This window comes from Meriones unguiculatus, chromosome 17, assembly GCF_030254825.1.
Source record: "Meriones unguiculatus strain TT.TT164.6M chromosome 17, Bangor_MerUng_6.1, whole genome shotgun sequence".
NCBI classification, from domain to species: Eukaryota; Metazoa; Chordata; class Mammalia; order Rodentia; family Muridae; genus Meriones; species Meriones unguiculatus.
The window spans coordinates 4,432,530-4,450,710 of record NC_083364.1 but is presented as its reverse complement, the minus strand read 5'-3'; the positions used below and the strand labels follow the sequence as shown (position 1 = coordinate 4,450,710).

General features: G+C 45.3%; 1 protein-coding gene across 1 annotated transcript; it reads left to right on the top strand.

Moving 5' to 3' along the window:
- Positions 1–1,457: 1,457 nt before the first annotated feature.
- Angptl4 (angiopoietin like 4) lies at positions 1,458–8,601 on the top strand. Its single transcript, XM_021652867.2, has 7 exons — positions 1,458–2,864; positions 3,050–3,160; positions 3,293–3,410; positions 5,217–5,330; positions 6,359–6,454; positions 6,543–6,824; positions 7,940–8,601. Exons 1-7 carry the CDS (start codon positions 2,532–2,534, stop codon positions 8,116–8,118), a joined length of 1,233 nt encoding a protein of 410 aa, XP_021508542.1. The 5' UTR covers positions 1,458–2,531; the 3' UTR covers positions 8,119–8,601.
- Positions 8,602–18,181: the final 9,580 nt, after the last annotated feature.

Sequence of the window (18,181 nt, the reverse complement as noted above, 5' to 3'; positions counted from 1 at the left end):
TCTTAACTACTAAGCCATCTCTCCAGTCCCTTTTTCTCTCTCTTTCCTTTTCTGTGTGTGTCCATTTATTTATTTCTATTGTATATGTACATGCCACAGAAAACTTGCCGAGGTCAGAGGATAGCTTTTGGGAATCCTTTATTTCCTTCTAACATGTGGGTTTAGGGATTGAACTCAGGTCATCAGACTTGGAAGCAAGACTCTTTACCCACTGAGCCATATGACCAGTCCTAATTTTGTTTCTTGAGACAGGTTCTCCCATGTAGCCCAAGTGGACCTTCTTGCTACTATTCTCTCAGTGCTGAGATGACAGACATGCACCACCATACCCATCTTGGTGGTTTTGTTTTGTTTGTTTGTTTTTCTCTTGAGGCAAGAAGATTTGGAAGAGGAGGTGACATTTTGGGCTAGCATGGAATAGCTATGCCCTGCACCCAGAGGATTCCTGGGGTGGACAGATGGTAGATGTGTGAATTCATTCTTTGCTGAGGATTTCCCGCCTACTCTTCCTGTCTGCCTGTCACTGCTTCTGGAATCAGTCACCCTGGCAAATGGCCCATCTGGTCAAGTGTACAAGTGGTGGCCTGCACGTCAGCCTTGGGGCATGCAGTTTCAGATTCCAGAGGTTTGCTGCTGGCTCCCAGCCCTGCTGACTCAACTCGGGGGGGTTTTCAGTCGGTCTGCCTTAAGAGTCTTCCTGGCAGGGAGGTTTTCTGTGCCAGCCTCCTCTTCCTAGCAGTCTAGAGGGGAACTGGTAGAGAAGGGGGCACCCATGCAAACCTTAGCCATGCGGCATAAACAAGGAGACATGTCAGCTTCACCCAGGTCCTCCTTTGTGTCAATCTGTCCCTCTCCCCTGCTGAGGGTTAGGCTTTATCCACAAACTAAGGAACTCAGTACAGGGTCTAGGCTGTGTGGAATGAGTGAATGGATAGATAGGTGTGGAAGGAAAGTCTTTCCTTGATATTCTCTGGGCTGTTTGCTGTTTTAAAAATTTTTTTTTTTTGTAACAATGTTTTTAGGATGTATGTTAAGTGCCCATGGAGGTCAGAGTCATCACATCTCCTGGAGCTGGAGTTACAGGTGATTGTGAACTGTGGGACTTGGGTCCTCTGCAAGAGCCATAAATGCTCTATACCTCTAAGGCAGCTTTGAAGATCCTCCTTTTTTTTTTTTTTCCGTTTCTTATTTTATTTGGTTTTGTTGTTGTTGTTTTGTTACAAGGTCTTCCTGACTGGCCTGGAACTTCACTGTGTAGACCTCAAATCCACAGCGCTTCCTCCAATGGCTTCTGCCTCTCAGGTGCTGGGATTAAAGGTATGTGCCACTATGAATTGGTTTTGTTTTGTTTTTGAAACAAGGTTTTGCTGTTTCAGTCTTGACTGGTCTGGAACTTACTAGGTAGAGCAAGCTAAACTGTAGCTTGTACTATTCTTCTGACTCTGTGTCCTGCGTGCTGGGATTACAGGTGAGTACCACGGGTTTGTTGTTACCTTTGTTATTTTGAGAGCTGGTTCAGAATAGCCCAGGCTGACTTCAAACTCACTTGTGTAGCTCAAGATGAATTCTTTTGCTCCTTGTCCCAGAGCTGGAATGACAGACTGCGCCTCAGGGACAGTTCCTGCTTTAATGCTGGTAAATTTCGTAGGTGGAGGGCAGGCAACCAGAGGAGGCCTAGAGTTGCAATCTGTGCGATGAAGGCAGAAATCCCAGCAACTAGAGCATTGACAATTTAGCCAGGAAGAGAGTAATTGAACAAGGGCATTAGTGACCTTCCCAAACACATCTGCATTGACGAATCCTTGAGCTGGAAAGGCCTCTGGCGGAAGTGAGAGTGGGACAGGGGTTCCAGCCTGGTCTGGGGGATTGCACATCCCAGAAAACCTCCAAGAGGCAGGGGAACAAGGTTCTGTAATTCCCCCCGCTTGCCACCTGAACTTTGCCGCCAGGGAGAGAACTTTCTGCCATCTAACTGTGGCTCATTCTGCTTCTGACTTGGTAAGGGGTTAGTCAAGAGAGCTTCCACGTCCTGATTGACTTGTGCGCCCTTTCCTCCGTTGAACCGGGCGGGAGCGGGATGACGGGTTAGGGTTGGGAATTTCCGGGATTAGAGTGGACCATACAGTGAAGTCACGTCGCTCCTGGGATCGTGGGGAAGGCCAAGCAGGGATCCCCAAGGACTCTTCACCCTGACATACACAGACAGGCGCGCGCGCGCGCGCACACACACACACACACACACACACACACCTAGTGACTACAAGGTCTGTTGCACAGCACCCTAACACTTGGCCGCTCGCCCCGCCCCTGGCCCCGCCTCCGAGGCTCTCCCTCCCACTCCCACAACCGCTTTATAAAATGGGGCGTTGGATGCAACCGGGAAAAGCGGAACAGCTGTGAGCTCCAGGCCTTCTTCAGCACTGGAGCAAGTCTAAGCCTAAACCGGCCTCCCCAGAACTCCCGCTACTGGGTCTCGAACCCCTGCGTCCCGGAGTTCTAGCGTTGCTGTACCTAAGGCCATCCCGGGAATCATGCGTTGCGCTCCGACAGCAGGCGCAGTCCTGGTGCTGTGCGCAGCTACTACGGGGCTGCTGAGCGCGCAGGGCCGCCCTGCACAGCCCGATTCACAGCGCTTCGCATCCTGGGACGAGATGAACTTGCTGGCTCACGGGCTGCTGCAGCTCGGCCATGGGCTGCGCGAACACGTGGAGCGCACCCGTGGGCAGCTAGGCGCGCTGGAACGCCGCATGGCTGCGTGTGGAAACGCTTGTCAGGGGCCCAAGGAGAAAGACGCATCCTCCAAAGACCCAGAGGGTAGAGTCCTTGACAGCGAGACCGCTCCTGAGACTCTGCAGAGTTTGCAGGTAGGCGCACCACTAGGGGGCTGGCTCCTTAGACCCCTTTTGGGTCTTCTGCTGGAATAATGTGCACAGGAACTGGGCAGAGAGGGGCCTTAAAGAACCGAACATGTGAAAGGATGGAAGGGAGGTTGGGTAAGGGGAGATTGCAGGCATAAAGCCAGGTATTCACCAGTCTTGCATGTCTCCAGACACAGCTCAAGGCCCAGAACAACAAAATCCAGCAACTGTTCCAGAAGGTAGCCCAGCAGCAGAGACACCTAGCCAAGCAGAATCTGAGAATACAGAATCTTCAGAGCCAGGTACTTACCAGGGCTTGGCACAAGTAGGAAAGAGGGAACACACAATGGGGGACCATAGTGGTGAAATATGGCTAATAAGTTGCTATAGCATAAGCCAAGAGCTCTTACCACCCTTTTCCTGTCTTGTCTCAGATTGGCCTCCTGGTCCCCACACACCTAGACAACGGGGTGGCCAAAACTTCAAGAGGAAAGAGGCTTCCGAAGATGGCGCAGCTCATTGGTCTGACTCCCAATGCCACCCATTCCCACAGTGAGTGTCTCTGGTGTTTGCTGTCATCTGGCAACTCCCCAACTCCTCTACCTGTCATTCCCATCCTTACCAGCCTGATCTACAAAGCCAGTCCTGGACAGCCAAGGTTACACAGACACAAACACCATCTAAAAAAAAAAAAAAAAAAAAGAAAGAGAGAGAGAAAGAAAGAAATAAAAAAAAGAAACTCTAGTCTTGGTGTCTGTGAGCTTGGCTCTAATCAAGGGCTTTTTAGATATATCACCTTCTTCACTTCTGATCCTGCTTGGCTAGGCAAATCTTATTAGCCACTAACCAGAACAAGTAGAGGAAGACAGACCATAAGGAAATGAAGTTTCAGGGGTGCTGGAAGATGGTGCTGTAACTCAGGGACATCATCCTAAGGGGCCCAGGTGTGTGTATGTGAGAGAGAGAGAGAGAAAGAGAGAGAGAGACTTCTAGTTCCAACCCTGAGTTCATTCTCTCACCCTGCTTGACATCTGTGGCTATGTACAGCCAAGTGGGTGAAAGTTTGGATATCCCCTTCACACCCTCAGGCTAGTTTCTGGCTTCCAGCCCAATAGTCTTTAGATTTGTTGCTTCCCCTGTTTTTTTACCCAGGCAGGTACCTAGGCATGGTGAGGATTATAAGGAAGCTTTCCTAGGGTCCGCAGGCACAGGTTCTGGCTGGATAATGTGGTGCAAGATAAGGGCAGAGGGGTAGTTTTGTGGGTTTGGGACTCCCAGACTCAGACTAGCCAAGTAGGGGAAAGTTGAGAGCTGGGGAGACAAACAGCTGGCCCTAATGGAGACCACATGGGTGGTTTGGCAGTATGCCTGTCCCGATTGGATGAGAGGAAAGTAGGGGAAAGGGAGCTGCCCAAGGGATTGGAAAGCATCCTCACCATCTTTCTGGGCCTGCCCCCACTCCTGGCAGTGTGGATGTGGCTGGCTGGTGGCACTTCCCTGAACGCCCCTCCCCCTAGTGACCTTTCTCCTACTTTCCCTGTCTGGGCTGGGGGCGGTTCTTCCTGAGTTTAGAGGCTTGTCAAGGCCAAGTTCTTTCCTCCTCTCCTCTTTTCTCTTCACTCTTGTCCCCGTTTTTCTGGTGTCAGAGACAGCCATATCCCACCCACACTCCCAGCCTCAGTCTCCCCTTGTTCCATGTAGGCATTGTCAGCAATGCCTAACTCACAGAACCCTTTTTCACTCAGTCAGCTCAGCTCTTGCCTTACAGACCCATCCCTATCCATTGTTTTATGTGTCCATTGAAACCCTGGCTGTGGAGTAGGCTTTAAGTAGATACAAATTCCTACTGTGGACGAAGTTCCTCCTTGTCCCTGGCCTTGAGAAGCCCCTATTCAATGGAAGGAGTGGGAACAAGCCACCAGATGACTTCTCGCCAGTGCAAAGACCTGTGTTCACTTTGGGGAGTTTCACTGGGTTTAGGAGAATAGAAAGGCATCCTTTTAGAAGCTGGGTCCCAGAGAAAGGAATGGGTACCCTGGCACTAAGACCATAGGCTAAACCCCAATGGCAGGAATATGTGCTACAAGGAGGAAAGGCTCAGGAAAAAAGCCTTTGTGACCAGAGAGTGTGGACAAGCAATGTGGGAAGAGGGAGGATTGGCCAAGAGACTGGTCCTCAGTGTGCCTTGTGGACCCTATTGGAGAATGCTATAATGATGAAGGAATAAGTTTAGGCAATTGGCCCTGGGACTCGTTCTCTAGGACTCATCCTCTACCATTTAGCCTTCACACACACCTGTCTCCTGAAGTCGCTGGGAGTTGCTCTCCTGCTTGAGTCTCTCCCTTTGTCCACTTTCAGGACCTCCCCGGGACTGCCAGGATCTCTTCCAAGAAGGGGAGCGGCATAGTGGACTTTTCCAGATCCAGCCTCAGGGTTCCCCACCGTTTTTGGTCAATTGTGAGATGACTTCAGGTAGGATGTGCTGGCCCTCCAAGGAGCCTACTTGTCATGGACAACCTTGGTGTCATAAATACTGCCATGTGTAGCTCAGTGAGAAAGCACTTGCCTAGCCTCTATAAGACCCTGGGTCCCTTCCACAGTGACACACACGTACATACAAACCCTATTATGCAGCGGTAGCAGGGCGTAGCTTGTAGGATGGATTTAACATATTTTCTAAAATGCAGTATGTTTCCCCATTGACATGCATCTCAAGCTCAGTGATGGATTTCTGTGGTTAAGGTCTGCAGCTGTCCAAGCCTAGTGGTCTACAGAGTAAGCTCAAGGCCAGCCTGGGTGACTTAGTGTAACTATCTCAAAATTATATATATATATAAATGAGCTGGGTCCATAGCTCAGAGAGTTCTTGGAGAATGCTTGCCTAGAATGTACAAGACCCATAGAACCACAGCTGATTTGTTGACTTGTGCCTGCACTTGAGAGGTTGAGGCAGTTCTAGTACTTGGGAGGTTGAGGCAAAAGGATTGTTGAACATTCAAGGACAGCCTTATCTCAAGTAAGCACAGGATCTTCATGGGCTGGGAATATAGCTCCATTGGTAAAGTGCTTCCCTAGAATGCTTGAGGCCCTGAGTTCCAACTCCAACAGTGCATAAACTCGTTATGGTAATACAAGCCTACCATCCCAACACTCCAGAGGTGGAAGCAGGAAAATTGGGAGTTTGAGGTCATCCATGATTACATAGTGAGTTGAAGGACAGCTTGGACTACAGGGAAAGTTTGAGGTTATCTTTGGCTACAAAAGTATGTTCTAAGCCAGTCTAAGGTAGAGTCCTGTTTCAAAGTTAAACAAAATACATCTGCTGGTTCCTGCAGGTTCTTGGGATGAAAGCCTATTCTGATCCTACCCTCTGAGAGGAGTGATGAGTGTGTTACCCTTCCTGGGATTGTGTGGGAGCACAATATCAGGCTTGGGAGCTAGGTAGAGCTGTCAGCTTCCCTGTGAAGAAGAACTTCTGGTGACTTTGTCTTTCTTGGCAGATGGAGGCTGGACAGTGATTCAGAGACGCCTAAATGGCTCTGTGGACTTCAACCAGTCCTGGGAAGCCTACAAGGATGGCTTTGGAGATCCCCAAGGTAGGTGTTCTCTGGAGGTCAGAGTCAGGGAAGGAGGAAAGGGCAGAGGAACTGGACCCACCTTATGGCATTACTTCTCTTGATGAAGGCGAGTTCTGGCTGGGCCTGGAGAAGATGCACAGTATCACAGGAGACCGAGGCAGCCAGCTGGCTGTGCAGCTCCAGGACTGGGATGGCAATGCCAAATTGCTCCAGTTTCCCATCCACTTGGGGGGCGAAGATACAGCCTACAGCCTACAACTCACAGAGCCCACAGCCAGTGAGCTAGGTGCCACCAATGTTTCTCCCAATGGCCTTTCCCTGCCCTTCTCTACCTGGGACCAAGACCACGACCTTCGAGGGGATCTCAACTGTGCCAAGAGCCTCTCTGGTAAGCAGGTTTTACTCCCACTGTAGCCTACATTCAGCCCCCAAATGCATCCATGCCCTGACCCCCTTTTCTCCTTGCTTAGTGTGTGCTTTTGGGCCAGTTGCTGAGTTAATCTCTTGTGTTTTCAGTTTTCCTGTCTCTAAAGTAGGTATAAGCATGGTGCCTACTTTTGAAATTTCAAAAGAACACTTTGTGGGGTGGATAGCTGGTGTTGGGGAAAGCCAGGACAAACCCTTGCCTTGTTCTTTTTGAATTCTGAGGGATAGGATCTTGTGCATGTTAGCCAAGCATTCTGCCACTGAATCCCAGTCCCTGGTGTTTTCACTTTTGTTGTCTGACACAGGGTCTCATATAGCTCTGCTTGCCTTGTTATATAGCCAAAGATAACCTTAAACGCTCTGCTTCTAATTCCCAAGTGCTATGGTAAGATGTATGTGCCATCATATGGTGCTGGAGATCAATACCAGAATATCATGCATGTTATGCAAGCACTGTCACAACTGAGCTACAGTACCAGCCCTCCTTGTATTTCATTTGTTCAGACTGGATCAAACCACGTAGAGCAGGTTTGCCTCACACTTCCTATCATTCTGCTTCAGCCTCCTGAGTGCTATGATTACAATTGTGTACCCACAAGCCCTGCTCTATAGTGTAGCTCAGTTGGAAGAGAGCCTAGCTAACATGAATGAAGGCCTAGGTTTCATCCCTGGCATCATATAAACCAGGCATAGTGGTACAGTGGTAACTGCAGCACTCAGGAAGTGGAGGCAGGTGGAGATTAATTTAAGGTTATCCTTAGCTACATAGAGAGTTTAAGGCCAGCCTAAGTAGACTTTGTCTCAAAACAAAAATAGGACTTATGAGATGGCTCAGCCAGTAAAGGTGTTTCCCTCCAAGCCTGATGACTTAAGTTTGACCTCTAAGACCTTCATGGTGGAAGAAGAGAACTGACTTCCAGAAGTCTAACCTTCATACCTGCTGTGGTATGCACACCTACACACGCTTGCACATGCACACAAAATAAATAAATGTAGTAATTTCTAGATCCAACCATGTCCTTTCTCAGTATAGAAACCCAAGACCTTGACCATACCTTCTGTTCTCTGACCCTGCAGGTGGCTGGTGGTTTGGCACCTGCAGCCATTCCAATCTCAATGGACAGTACTTCCACTCCATTCCACGGCAGCGGCAGCAGCGTAAAAAGGGGATCTTCTGGAAAACATGGAAAGGCCGCTACTACCCACTACAGGCTACCACCCTGCTGATCCAGCCCATGGAGGCTGCAAACTCCTAGCCTCCTCACTGGAGTTTGGTTCCAGGCCTAAGAGGACAATGACTTTGGTTGTGGCCCTAAGATGTAGCCACTCTCTGCTAGGGTCAGGAGCTCCAAGTGGGGCTATCTGGACCTTGTGGACAGAGAAAAAGCCCACAGCTGGAGAGACTGGAGGACCCCTTTTCTGTGTTGGGGTCTGCAGGCATTATTGTCTGAAACAGAGCAACAGGAAACAGATGGCCCAGACCCAGGAAGCATGAGCTCGAGGGGCATAGAGTCTCACTTCTCGCCTACCAGAGAAGTCGGGGATGCAAAGTGACAATTTGGGTCCAACTAGCTGGGCCCTTAAGGGCAGACTCAGTCATATTGACTGGCTGGGAGACAGGGTTCCCAGGAACCCTGGGTATACTCATGGTGCTGTTGTGGATGCTGTGGATAAATGGGTGCCAACTGTGGTTCTCAGGCGCAGCTCACAGCATTCTTGGAATAAAAATAACCTCGGAACATTTTGTTCTCTGTTGTTTCATTTGATTTTTAAAAGTGAACAGTTTGAAAGTTTGAGTAAACATGTTCCCAGATAGACAGAACTGGTTGGTTATTCCTGCCACCTCTAGCAAGTGATTTCAGCTTCCTTCTTTTAGTATTTCATGATGTGAGCCTCTCCTGTTTTTATTTCAAAATCTCAAAACAGGTTCTGGGAGGTGGCTCGGTGATTAAGAATGCTTGTTCCTACAGAGAGCCTGGGTTTGGTTCCCAGCATCCACAACTAACAACTGTCTAATTCTAGTCCTAGGTTATCCAGTGCCTCTTCTGACCCCCACAGGCTCCTGCACATTTGTGATATACATGCATATATTCAGGCATACACATAGAAAAATAATTAAAAAAAAAAAAAGCAGAGTTGAGGAGATAGCTTAGTGGTACAAGACACTTGCCATCTAAGCCTGATGACTTAGTCCAAGCCCCCAAACTTAAATAAAGATGAAAGTTGTTTGGTTTTTTGTTTTTCAAGACAGGGTCTCTCTGTTTAGCCTTGGCTGTCCAGGGCTCCCTTTGTAGACAAGAATGGCCTCAAACTCACAGAGATCTGCCTGCCTCTCCTCTCTGAGTGCTGGGATTACAGGTGTGTGCCACCTTGCCTGGCTCACACAATTGTCCTTTGACCACCACACACAGCATGGCACGTGAACTATCACTCACACAGACATCATACATACAATAATAATGTGGTCTTTTAATTTTTAATAATTAAAAATTATAAAACTCATGCAGTTCAATCATTAGGGAAGCAGGTAATAGAAAAAATTAAAACCCTACCCCCTTTCTGATCAGCACCAGATGGGGTACACACATCTCCCAGCACCTGGGAGGTTGAGACAGGAGCTTTGAAAGTTCTAAGCCAGACTAGGCAACACTATAAGAAATCAGAAAGGTTGATGGGGCTGTAGCTCAGTTGGCCACATCTGGCTTCCATCCCCGGCACCATTGCATAAATAGAGTACAGTTGTACATAATGCTTTAATACCAGGGTTTGGGAGGTGGAAGCAAGAGGGTTAGAAGTTTGAAGTAACCTGGGCTACAAGAAATAAAAAGAAGAAAGAAAAGCAAAAAGGAGATGAAGTTAATATTATAATATTAATCTTTAAACCTGATATCATATTCTATACTTGCAATTTCAGCACTTGGGAAGCTGAGGCATGGGGAATCAGGAAAACCATGAATGTGAGCCCAGCCTGAGCTACTCAAGAAGACTTTGTCTCAGAAAAACAAAACCTTTTTAAAAAACATTTATTTATTTATTTATTTATTTATTTATATGTGTGTTCAAGCTTCTGCCATGACGCCTGTATGGAGTCAGAGGACAACTTCAGACTTGGCAGCAACCTCTTTCACTTGTTAGGCCATCTTGCCTGTGCCTCAAAAACATTTCTTAGTTGGAGTTGAATATGTGACTCAGTGATACAGTGTATTCCTTGCCTGTAAGAGCGCATAAGTTTGATTCCCTAGCAAAATTCTCTCTCTCTCTCTCATGCACACACACACACACACACACACACACACACACACACTTCATTGAATCCATTATATACAAATACTGTACAGAGTTTTTGCATTTTGAGACAGGGTCTCCTGTAGCCTAAAATGGCTTCCAATTCAGTATGTAGCTGAGGCTTGCCTTGATCTTCCTGCCTCCACTTCCTGACTGCTTCAATCACAGGCTAGACCCATTATTTCCATTGTATATTGTTGACTAATTTCTTCTAAGTCATTAGACTCTTGTGTATATTACTTTTTCTCGCACCTCTCAGTCTAGACCAGCCATTCCACACAGACTTAATGCACATGAGCCACTGGCTAGTGGCTGCCATACAGGGCACCATATCTGTAGCACAAACATAAGGTTTTCAGTAAAGTTTTGACATTTTTGAGCATACCAGAAGGATATGAGGAAAGAGGAGGGATAGATAGGAGCACTGTTCTTTATTACAAAAGCACATTTGAGGCTGGTGAGACGGCTCACCAGGTAAAAGAGCTGCCCAATGTGGGTGCTGTAAATTAAACATGGGTCCCCTGCAAGAACAACATGCACTTTCAACTGCTGAGACATTTCTGAAGCTTTATTTTTAGTATTTTGAGAAATCTCCATGATTATTTCCATATAGCTTAGACAAGGTCACATTCTTACCACCCTGTATATGGATTCCCTTTCATTTTCATTCTCACCACCATTAACTATTATTTGCTTGCTTGCATGCTTTGTTTTTGTTTGTTTTTGCTTTTGTTTTTGTTTTTTGAAAGTGTCTGGCTTTGAAGCCCTAGCTGGTCTGGAACTCACCATGTATATCAGGTTATTTGGTTTTTGTTTTGGTTGTTTTTTATATTTTCTCTTTTAGGCAGGGTCTCCCTTATGAAACCCTGGCTGGCTGTCCTAGAATCCTAGAACTCACTATGTAGAAAAGGCTAACATTGAACTCACAGAAATCCACCTGCCTCTGCATCCCAAGTGGTGGAATTAAAGGCATACAGTGTCATACCAGGCAAGCTTATTTATTTTTTTTAATGACTGCCTTTCTGACTGGGCTAGTTTTTATGTTTGTCCAAAAAAAAAAAAGAAAGCTTTAAGAGCTGGAGTTACAAGTGGCTGTGTGTGGCGTGATGTGGGTACTGGAAGTAAATCAAACTTGGGTCAAAGAGCAGTATAAGATCTTAATAGTGGAGCCATTTCCCCAGGTCCTCAATGTAGTTTTAATTTGTATTTCTCTGACAGCGGTAAGGCTGAATATTTTACCATGTTTACTAACCATTTGTACTCCATCCTTTCTGTATTGTCTGGTTATTTCATCACCCAGTTTACTGACTGAGTAGTTTTTATTTTGTTACTGTTTGACCTACTTATTAAGCAATTAAACATACCAAGTCCTATGCCAGACATCTGGCATACTCTACCGGACAGAAAGATATCTGCCCTTCCTCAGCTGCCCTTCAAAGTACTTCCTTTGGTAACATGTTGATGCTTAACTGGAGATCTAAACTGGAACACTTTTGAGATTAAAATGTGTGCTCAATAATTTAGCTGAATGACAGACATAAAGTGACTCACTTTGGGGCATATCAGGATGTACTGACCCAGTTTCAAAAAGTATACACATGAAGCTGGAGAAATGGCTCAGTGATTTAAAGTGCAGACTGCTCTTGCAGAGACCCACATTTGGTTCCTAGAACCCATGTCAGGAAGCTTGAAATTGTCTGTAACTCTAGCTCCAGAGGATCCAATGCTTACCACGTTCATGAGCATTGGCACTCACATGCACATATATAGGTATGCACATATACAGACACATGTGCATACCTGGCACTAAGGGAGGCAGAGGCAGGCAGATGGCCAGCCTGGTCTACAAAGCAAGTCCAGGACAGAGAAACTGTCTCAATAAATAAATAAATAAATAAATAAAAATATAAATATATATATATGTGTTATAGATGATTGGAAGATTTTAGGATGTTGTACTTTTACTAAATATATCCTGGGTTCAATACACAGGATGGAATGTGGTGGAGACAAAAATAAAAGTCAACGATACTCCAACCTATACTTTATTAGGTTGGTTTTGGTTTTTCGAAACAGGGTTTCTCTGTGTACCCACCCTGGCTGTCCTGGAACTTACTTTGTAGACAAGGCTGGCCTTGAACTCACAAGATCCACCTACCTCTGCCTTCTGAGTGCTGAGATTAAAGGTGTGTGCCACTATGCCTGGCTGCAACCTGTTCTTTTATCTCAGCAAATCTACACTTAGTAATTGTGCATCAAATGTTTTTTGTAAATTTTAATTTTAAAAATCAGACTATGTCATTCATGTATACTGGCACATTCCTGTAATTACAGCATCTAGGAGGTGGAGGCAAGATAATCAAGATTATCCCTGGATGCCTAAAGAGATGGAGACTGGCCTGGGCTACATGGGCTACATGAGAGCCTGTCTAAAAAAAAAAAAAAAAAAGCACTCATGGGAACCTAGGTTCCATCCCAAGAACCACATACACCACGCATGGTATTCCCAAAATGACAATGTTTGGAAAGTAAAGGCATGAAGATTAAGAGTTCAAGGTCAGCCAGGCAGTGGTGGTGAAAGCCTTGGGAAGCAGAGGCAAGCAGTTCTATGTGTGTTCAGTGGCAGCCTGGTCTATAGAGTGAGTTCAGGACAGTCAAAACTACACCAGAGAAACCCTGTCTCAACAGCCACCCACTTCAAAAAAAAAAAAAGAGTTCAAGGTCAGAGCTGTAGAAATGGCTCAAGGTTAAGAGCACTCACTCACTGGCTGCTCTTCCAGAGGTCACGGGTTTGATTCCCAGAACCCATATGGCAGCTAACAACTGTCGGTAACTCCCATTCTAGGGTTTCTGAACTCCTCTTCTGGGCTTGATAGACACTGCATGCATGCAAAACACTCATATGCATAAAAATTAATGAAAAGATTTTCACACACACACACACACAAAAAGAAAGAAAAAAGATGAAAAGAGCATCACTTTGGAGAAAAAGGAATTAGTTCAGGGCAGACCACCTGCCCAGCACACACAATGCAGATGTGATGACACACATCTGTAGGCCTGCTGCTTAGGAAGCTGAGGCAGCAGAATCCCAAGTTTGAAGCCAGCCTCAACTATACAGTGAGTTCCTGGTCAGCTGAGATACAGAAGGACTTTATCTCAAAAGCCAAGTAAAATCAACAACAAACCAATCATCAAAGATAGATCAAAGCTGTATCTTAGTGGTAGAAAAGAGCACCTATCTGACATGAATAAGGCAGCACTTGATTCCATCCTGAAAAAACTGACCGAGGGAGGTATTTTTTGAAACGTAGTTCCATGCATACAGTATGTGTGCATTTGTGTAAGAGTGAGAGAGCATTTGGCTGTCCTGGAACTCACTCTGTAGACCAGGCTGCAGGTTGCTCTTTGCATGCACACATAAATAAATAAATAAATAGATAGATAGATAGATAGATACATAAATAAATAAATGTGATAAAAAAAAGTCTTTTAAAAAGTAAGCATACCATTGATTCTACACATGGGCCCACATAAAGACCAGTAAGTACCCAGCCTCTCTTTCTCTGCTTTCAGGCTCTATCTGACCCCTTTACTTTGGGTGAGATCCTGCCTTACTCAGTGTCTGCATGGGAGTCTCTACCACACTGTTTTATCCTGCTTAAAGGCTGACGGTGCAGTCATTGTCCTGAAACTTTTGAAATACAGCTCTCACCTCAAATGGAATAAGGGACAGTTCATTCTGGAGCCAAAGCTAGTGACTATGGCCTAGAAATGTGCATTCAGGTTAGCCCTGGTTACCATGTTCCAATATGGTAACAGTTCTGAACTTTTTATAGTTATAGCAGAAAAAAGTCATAAATGAAGACATTTTTTTCACATACAATTAGAAACATCAGGTAGGCAGGTTACGGCAAAAATTGTTGAGACAAGGTTTCTCTGCGTATCCTTGGCTGTCCAGGACACACTTTGTAGATCAGGTTGGCCTCGAACTCACAGAGATCCACCTGCTTCTGCCTCCCAGAGGGCTGAGATTACAGGTGTGTGCCACCACACCCAGCAGAAACTTTTTAGTATTTTTAATGCTGTCTGATGACATCTGTGGCTGTGGGGTATGAGAAGCTACCTACTTATTGATACATGCCAAAAGACACCAAAGACTTTTTTCCCATTAATTGATTAATTAATTAATTAACTTTACATCCTGATCAAAGCTTTCCCTCCTTTCTCTCCTCCTACTCCCTCTCTCACACCTTCCCACTCTCCTCTCCCTTTCTCTTCAGAGAACGAAAGACCTCCCGTGGATATCAACCCACCTTGTCATATCAGGTTGCAGTAGGACTAGGTACATCTTCTCCTACTGAAAATAGACAAGGCAGCCCAGTTAGAGGAAAGGGATCCAAACTGAGGCAACAGAGTTATACATAGTCCCTGATCTGGTTGTTAGAGGTCCCCAATAAAGACCAAGCTACACATGTTACTTATGTTTAAGGGGTCTAAGTCTGTCCCATGCATGCTCTTTGGTTGGTTTGGTCTCTGTGAGCCTCTATGGGTGCAGGGCAGTTGATTCTGTAGGTTTTCTTGTGGTGTCCTTGACCTCTCTGGCTCCTTCAGTCTTTCCTCTCCATCTTCCACAAGGTTCCCCAAGCTCTGCCTAATATTTGGTTGTGGGTCTCTGCATCTGTTTCCATCCACTGCTGGGTGAAGTCTTTAGAGGACAATAATCTAGGCTCCTGTCTGTGAGTATAGAATATCATTAATAGTGTGAGGGTTGGCTCTCTCACGAAATGGGTCTCAAGTTGGGCATGTCATTGTTTGGCCATTCTCTCAATTTCTGCTCCATTTTTATCTCTGCATCTCTTGACCTTTTCAAAAAATTATTCTATGTGTATGGGTGTTTCACCTGCATGCATATTTATGCACCTTGTGTGCACAGTGACAGATGAGGCCAGGAGAGCATATCAGGTCCTCTGGAACTGGAATTACAGATGGTTGTGAGCTGTCATGTAGATGCTGGGAATGACCTGAGTCATCTGGAAAAGCAACCAGTGTTCTTAACACTAAGCCAATGTTCTAGCCCCTTTATTTATTTATTTATCTATCTATCTATTTATTTATTTAGGGGGCAAGGTCTCTCTACATAGTTCTGGCTGTCCTGGAACTCACTATGTAGATCAGACTGGCCTCAAACTCACAAAGATCCTTCTGCTCTAGCTCCCAAGTGCTGGGAGTAAAGCTCTGCACTATCATACTTGACCAATTTGAAAAAAAAAAAATTAAAAATTCTACTCTGTAGGCATTGTGGAACATCACATTTACTTGATGAGCCATCTTACCAGACCATGAGTGTCTATTATGAGGGCCAAAGAGAGGCCAGAGAGATAGCTCAGTGGTTAAGAGCATTTGCTGCTTTTGCAGAGTATCTAGATTCCGTTCTCAGCATAGTGGCTCACAGCCATCTGTAACTGCACTTCCAGGAGTTCTGATGCCTTCTTCTGGCCATAAGCCTGTGGTACACATAAACACATGTAAGCAAAACACTCATGTGCATATTTTTTTTTAATTTAAAAAGGACTAAAGATGCATAATTTGACAATTGACCTGCAATATTTTGTGTGTATGTGTGTGTATTGAGACAGGGCTTTTCTTAGCCCTGACTATCCTGGAATTAACTCTGTAGGCCAGGCTAGCCTTGAACTCAAAGTTCTACCTCCCTCTACCTCCCTGCTGAGTTTAAAGGGATGCCCATTAAACCTGCCTGGACCTGCAGCATTTCAATTGTCTGCAATTACTGAGTTGTAGTCAATCAATTGGCCTTGTAGAATCCTTAACACAGGTGTGGCATTTTCATGGGAACTTTGGCTCATAACCTAGTAACCTTGAATTCCAGGTAGATTGGACCCTCACATGACAGAGCATCTCAAAGACGAGAGCAGCTATCTATGTGGGGGAGGCTTTACCCTGGAGCAGATCATCCCGTAGGAAATCAGATTGGTCCCTTGCATAGCCAGTGATGATGCTAACAGACACTAACAATGATTTATAGCTTAACAGATTGACATTTTCTTACCAGCTACCAGATAGGAGGAGCTGTGATGACTTCTAGACCAAGACTACTTAATTATGCATACATCTTCCCATTGCCCTAATTCTTCCTCTATCTAAAGCCAAAAGTTCATATCCATACCCTAAAGAGAAACTTAGTCACTGGACCTCTTTTGAGTTTCCCTCTCTCCATGGGCTCTGATTAAGGCCCCTTTCTCTGCTTTCAATCACTATTTATCTCTTTAATTGGTGTATTAGGATGACTGAGCCTGGCTGGTTGAAACTTCAGGAGCAATGCCTTTTGCCTCAAACTCTGGTTATAGCTGTGTTGGAAGAGCAGGAGGATCAGGAGTACAAGGCTAGCCCATGTCAAAAGCAAAACCAAACACACCCCCAATGTGTTAGAATTTAACTTCCAAAGTCATATATTTGGTGAGATGTTTGTTTTGTTTTTCTCCAAACACAGGGTTTTCCTGTGTAGCCTTTGCTGTCCTGAAACTCACTCTGTAGACCAAATTGGCCTCAAACTCAAAGGATTTGCAATGTAGAAGAGAGACTCCTCCTGGCTGTCTGCTTCCCATGGTTTTATGTAGCTCCTGTTAGCCTTGAGATTGCTATACAACACACACACACACACACATGCACAGTTGTGGTTCTGGTGATGGAACTCAGGGTTGTTTTTTTTTTTTTGGTTCTTTTTTAAGATTAAATTAATGTAATGGGAAAACAAATAAAGGACTGTTATGATCCCATTTATCTCTGGGGTACCAACATCAGCCTTAGATTTGCAGAAATGGATCAAGAGATATGTCTTACTATTCTGCAACCATGGCATTCAGGGTTTGGATCCTCAGAATTCGCACAACGCCAGTTTTGTCAATATATGCTAGCATTTCCAGTTTTTTTTTAAAATGATTTATTTATTCACTTTACATCCCAATTGTAGTCCCCTCCCTTCTCTCCTCTCGGCCCTACCCTCCCTCCCTCTTCTCCCTATACCCCCTGCCCTACTCCTCAGAAAAGGGGAGTCTCTCCCTACCAACCTACCCCAGCACACCAAGTCACATAGTGACTGAGCACATCTTCTTCCCGTGTGGCCTGGCAAGGCAGTCCTGCTAGGGGAAGTGATCAAATATCAGGAAACAGAGTCCATGTCAGAGACAGTCCCACTCTCCTTACTAGGAAACCCACATAAAACCTTAGCTGCCCATCAGCTACTTCTGTGCAGGGGGCCTAGGTCCATTCCATACATGGTCCTTGGCTGGTAACACTCCCAGTTTTAAGAGTCAAAGACAGATGGATCTCAGGAGCTGGCTGGCTAGCTCATCTAGCCAAATCCGTGAGAGTCAAAACCAGTGTTCAAAAAAACAAAGATTGTGGACTGGAGATAGCTCAGGGGTTAAGAGCACTGGCTGCTCTTCCAAAGGTCCTGCGTTCAATTCCCAGCAACCACATGGTGGCTCACAACCATCTATAATGAGATCTAGTTCTCTCTTCTCGTGTATAGGTGTACATGCAGACAGAACACTATATACATAATAAATAAATCTTAAAAAAACAACAAAAATGAAGATGGCTATTGAGGAAGACAACAGACATCAACCTTTGACCTCCACATGCTTGCTTGCTTATACACACACACACAAACCCCTGCACATATGAACATATACATACATGTACCACACACATATAAGAAAAAAACAGTATTTATAGTTAAGTGAGGCATTAACACATCTTCATAAAAAGTTGTTGTTTGCTAGGTTTTCTTTTCTTTCTTTTTCTATTTTAAAAGATTTATTTATTTATACATCTGGGCACTCTATTTGCATGTATGCCTTCATGACAGAAGACGGCATCAGATCCCATTATACATGGTTGTGAGCCACCATGTGGGTGCTGGGAATTGAACTCAGGACCTCTGGAAGAGCAGACAGTGTTCTTAACCACTGAGCCATCTCTCCAGCCCCACTTTTCTTCTTTTTTTTTTTT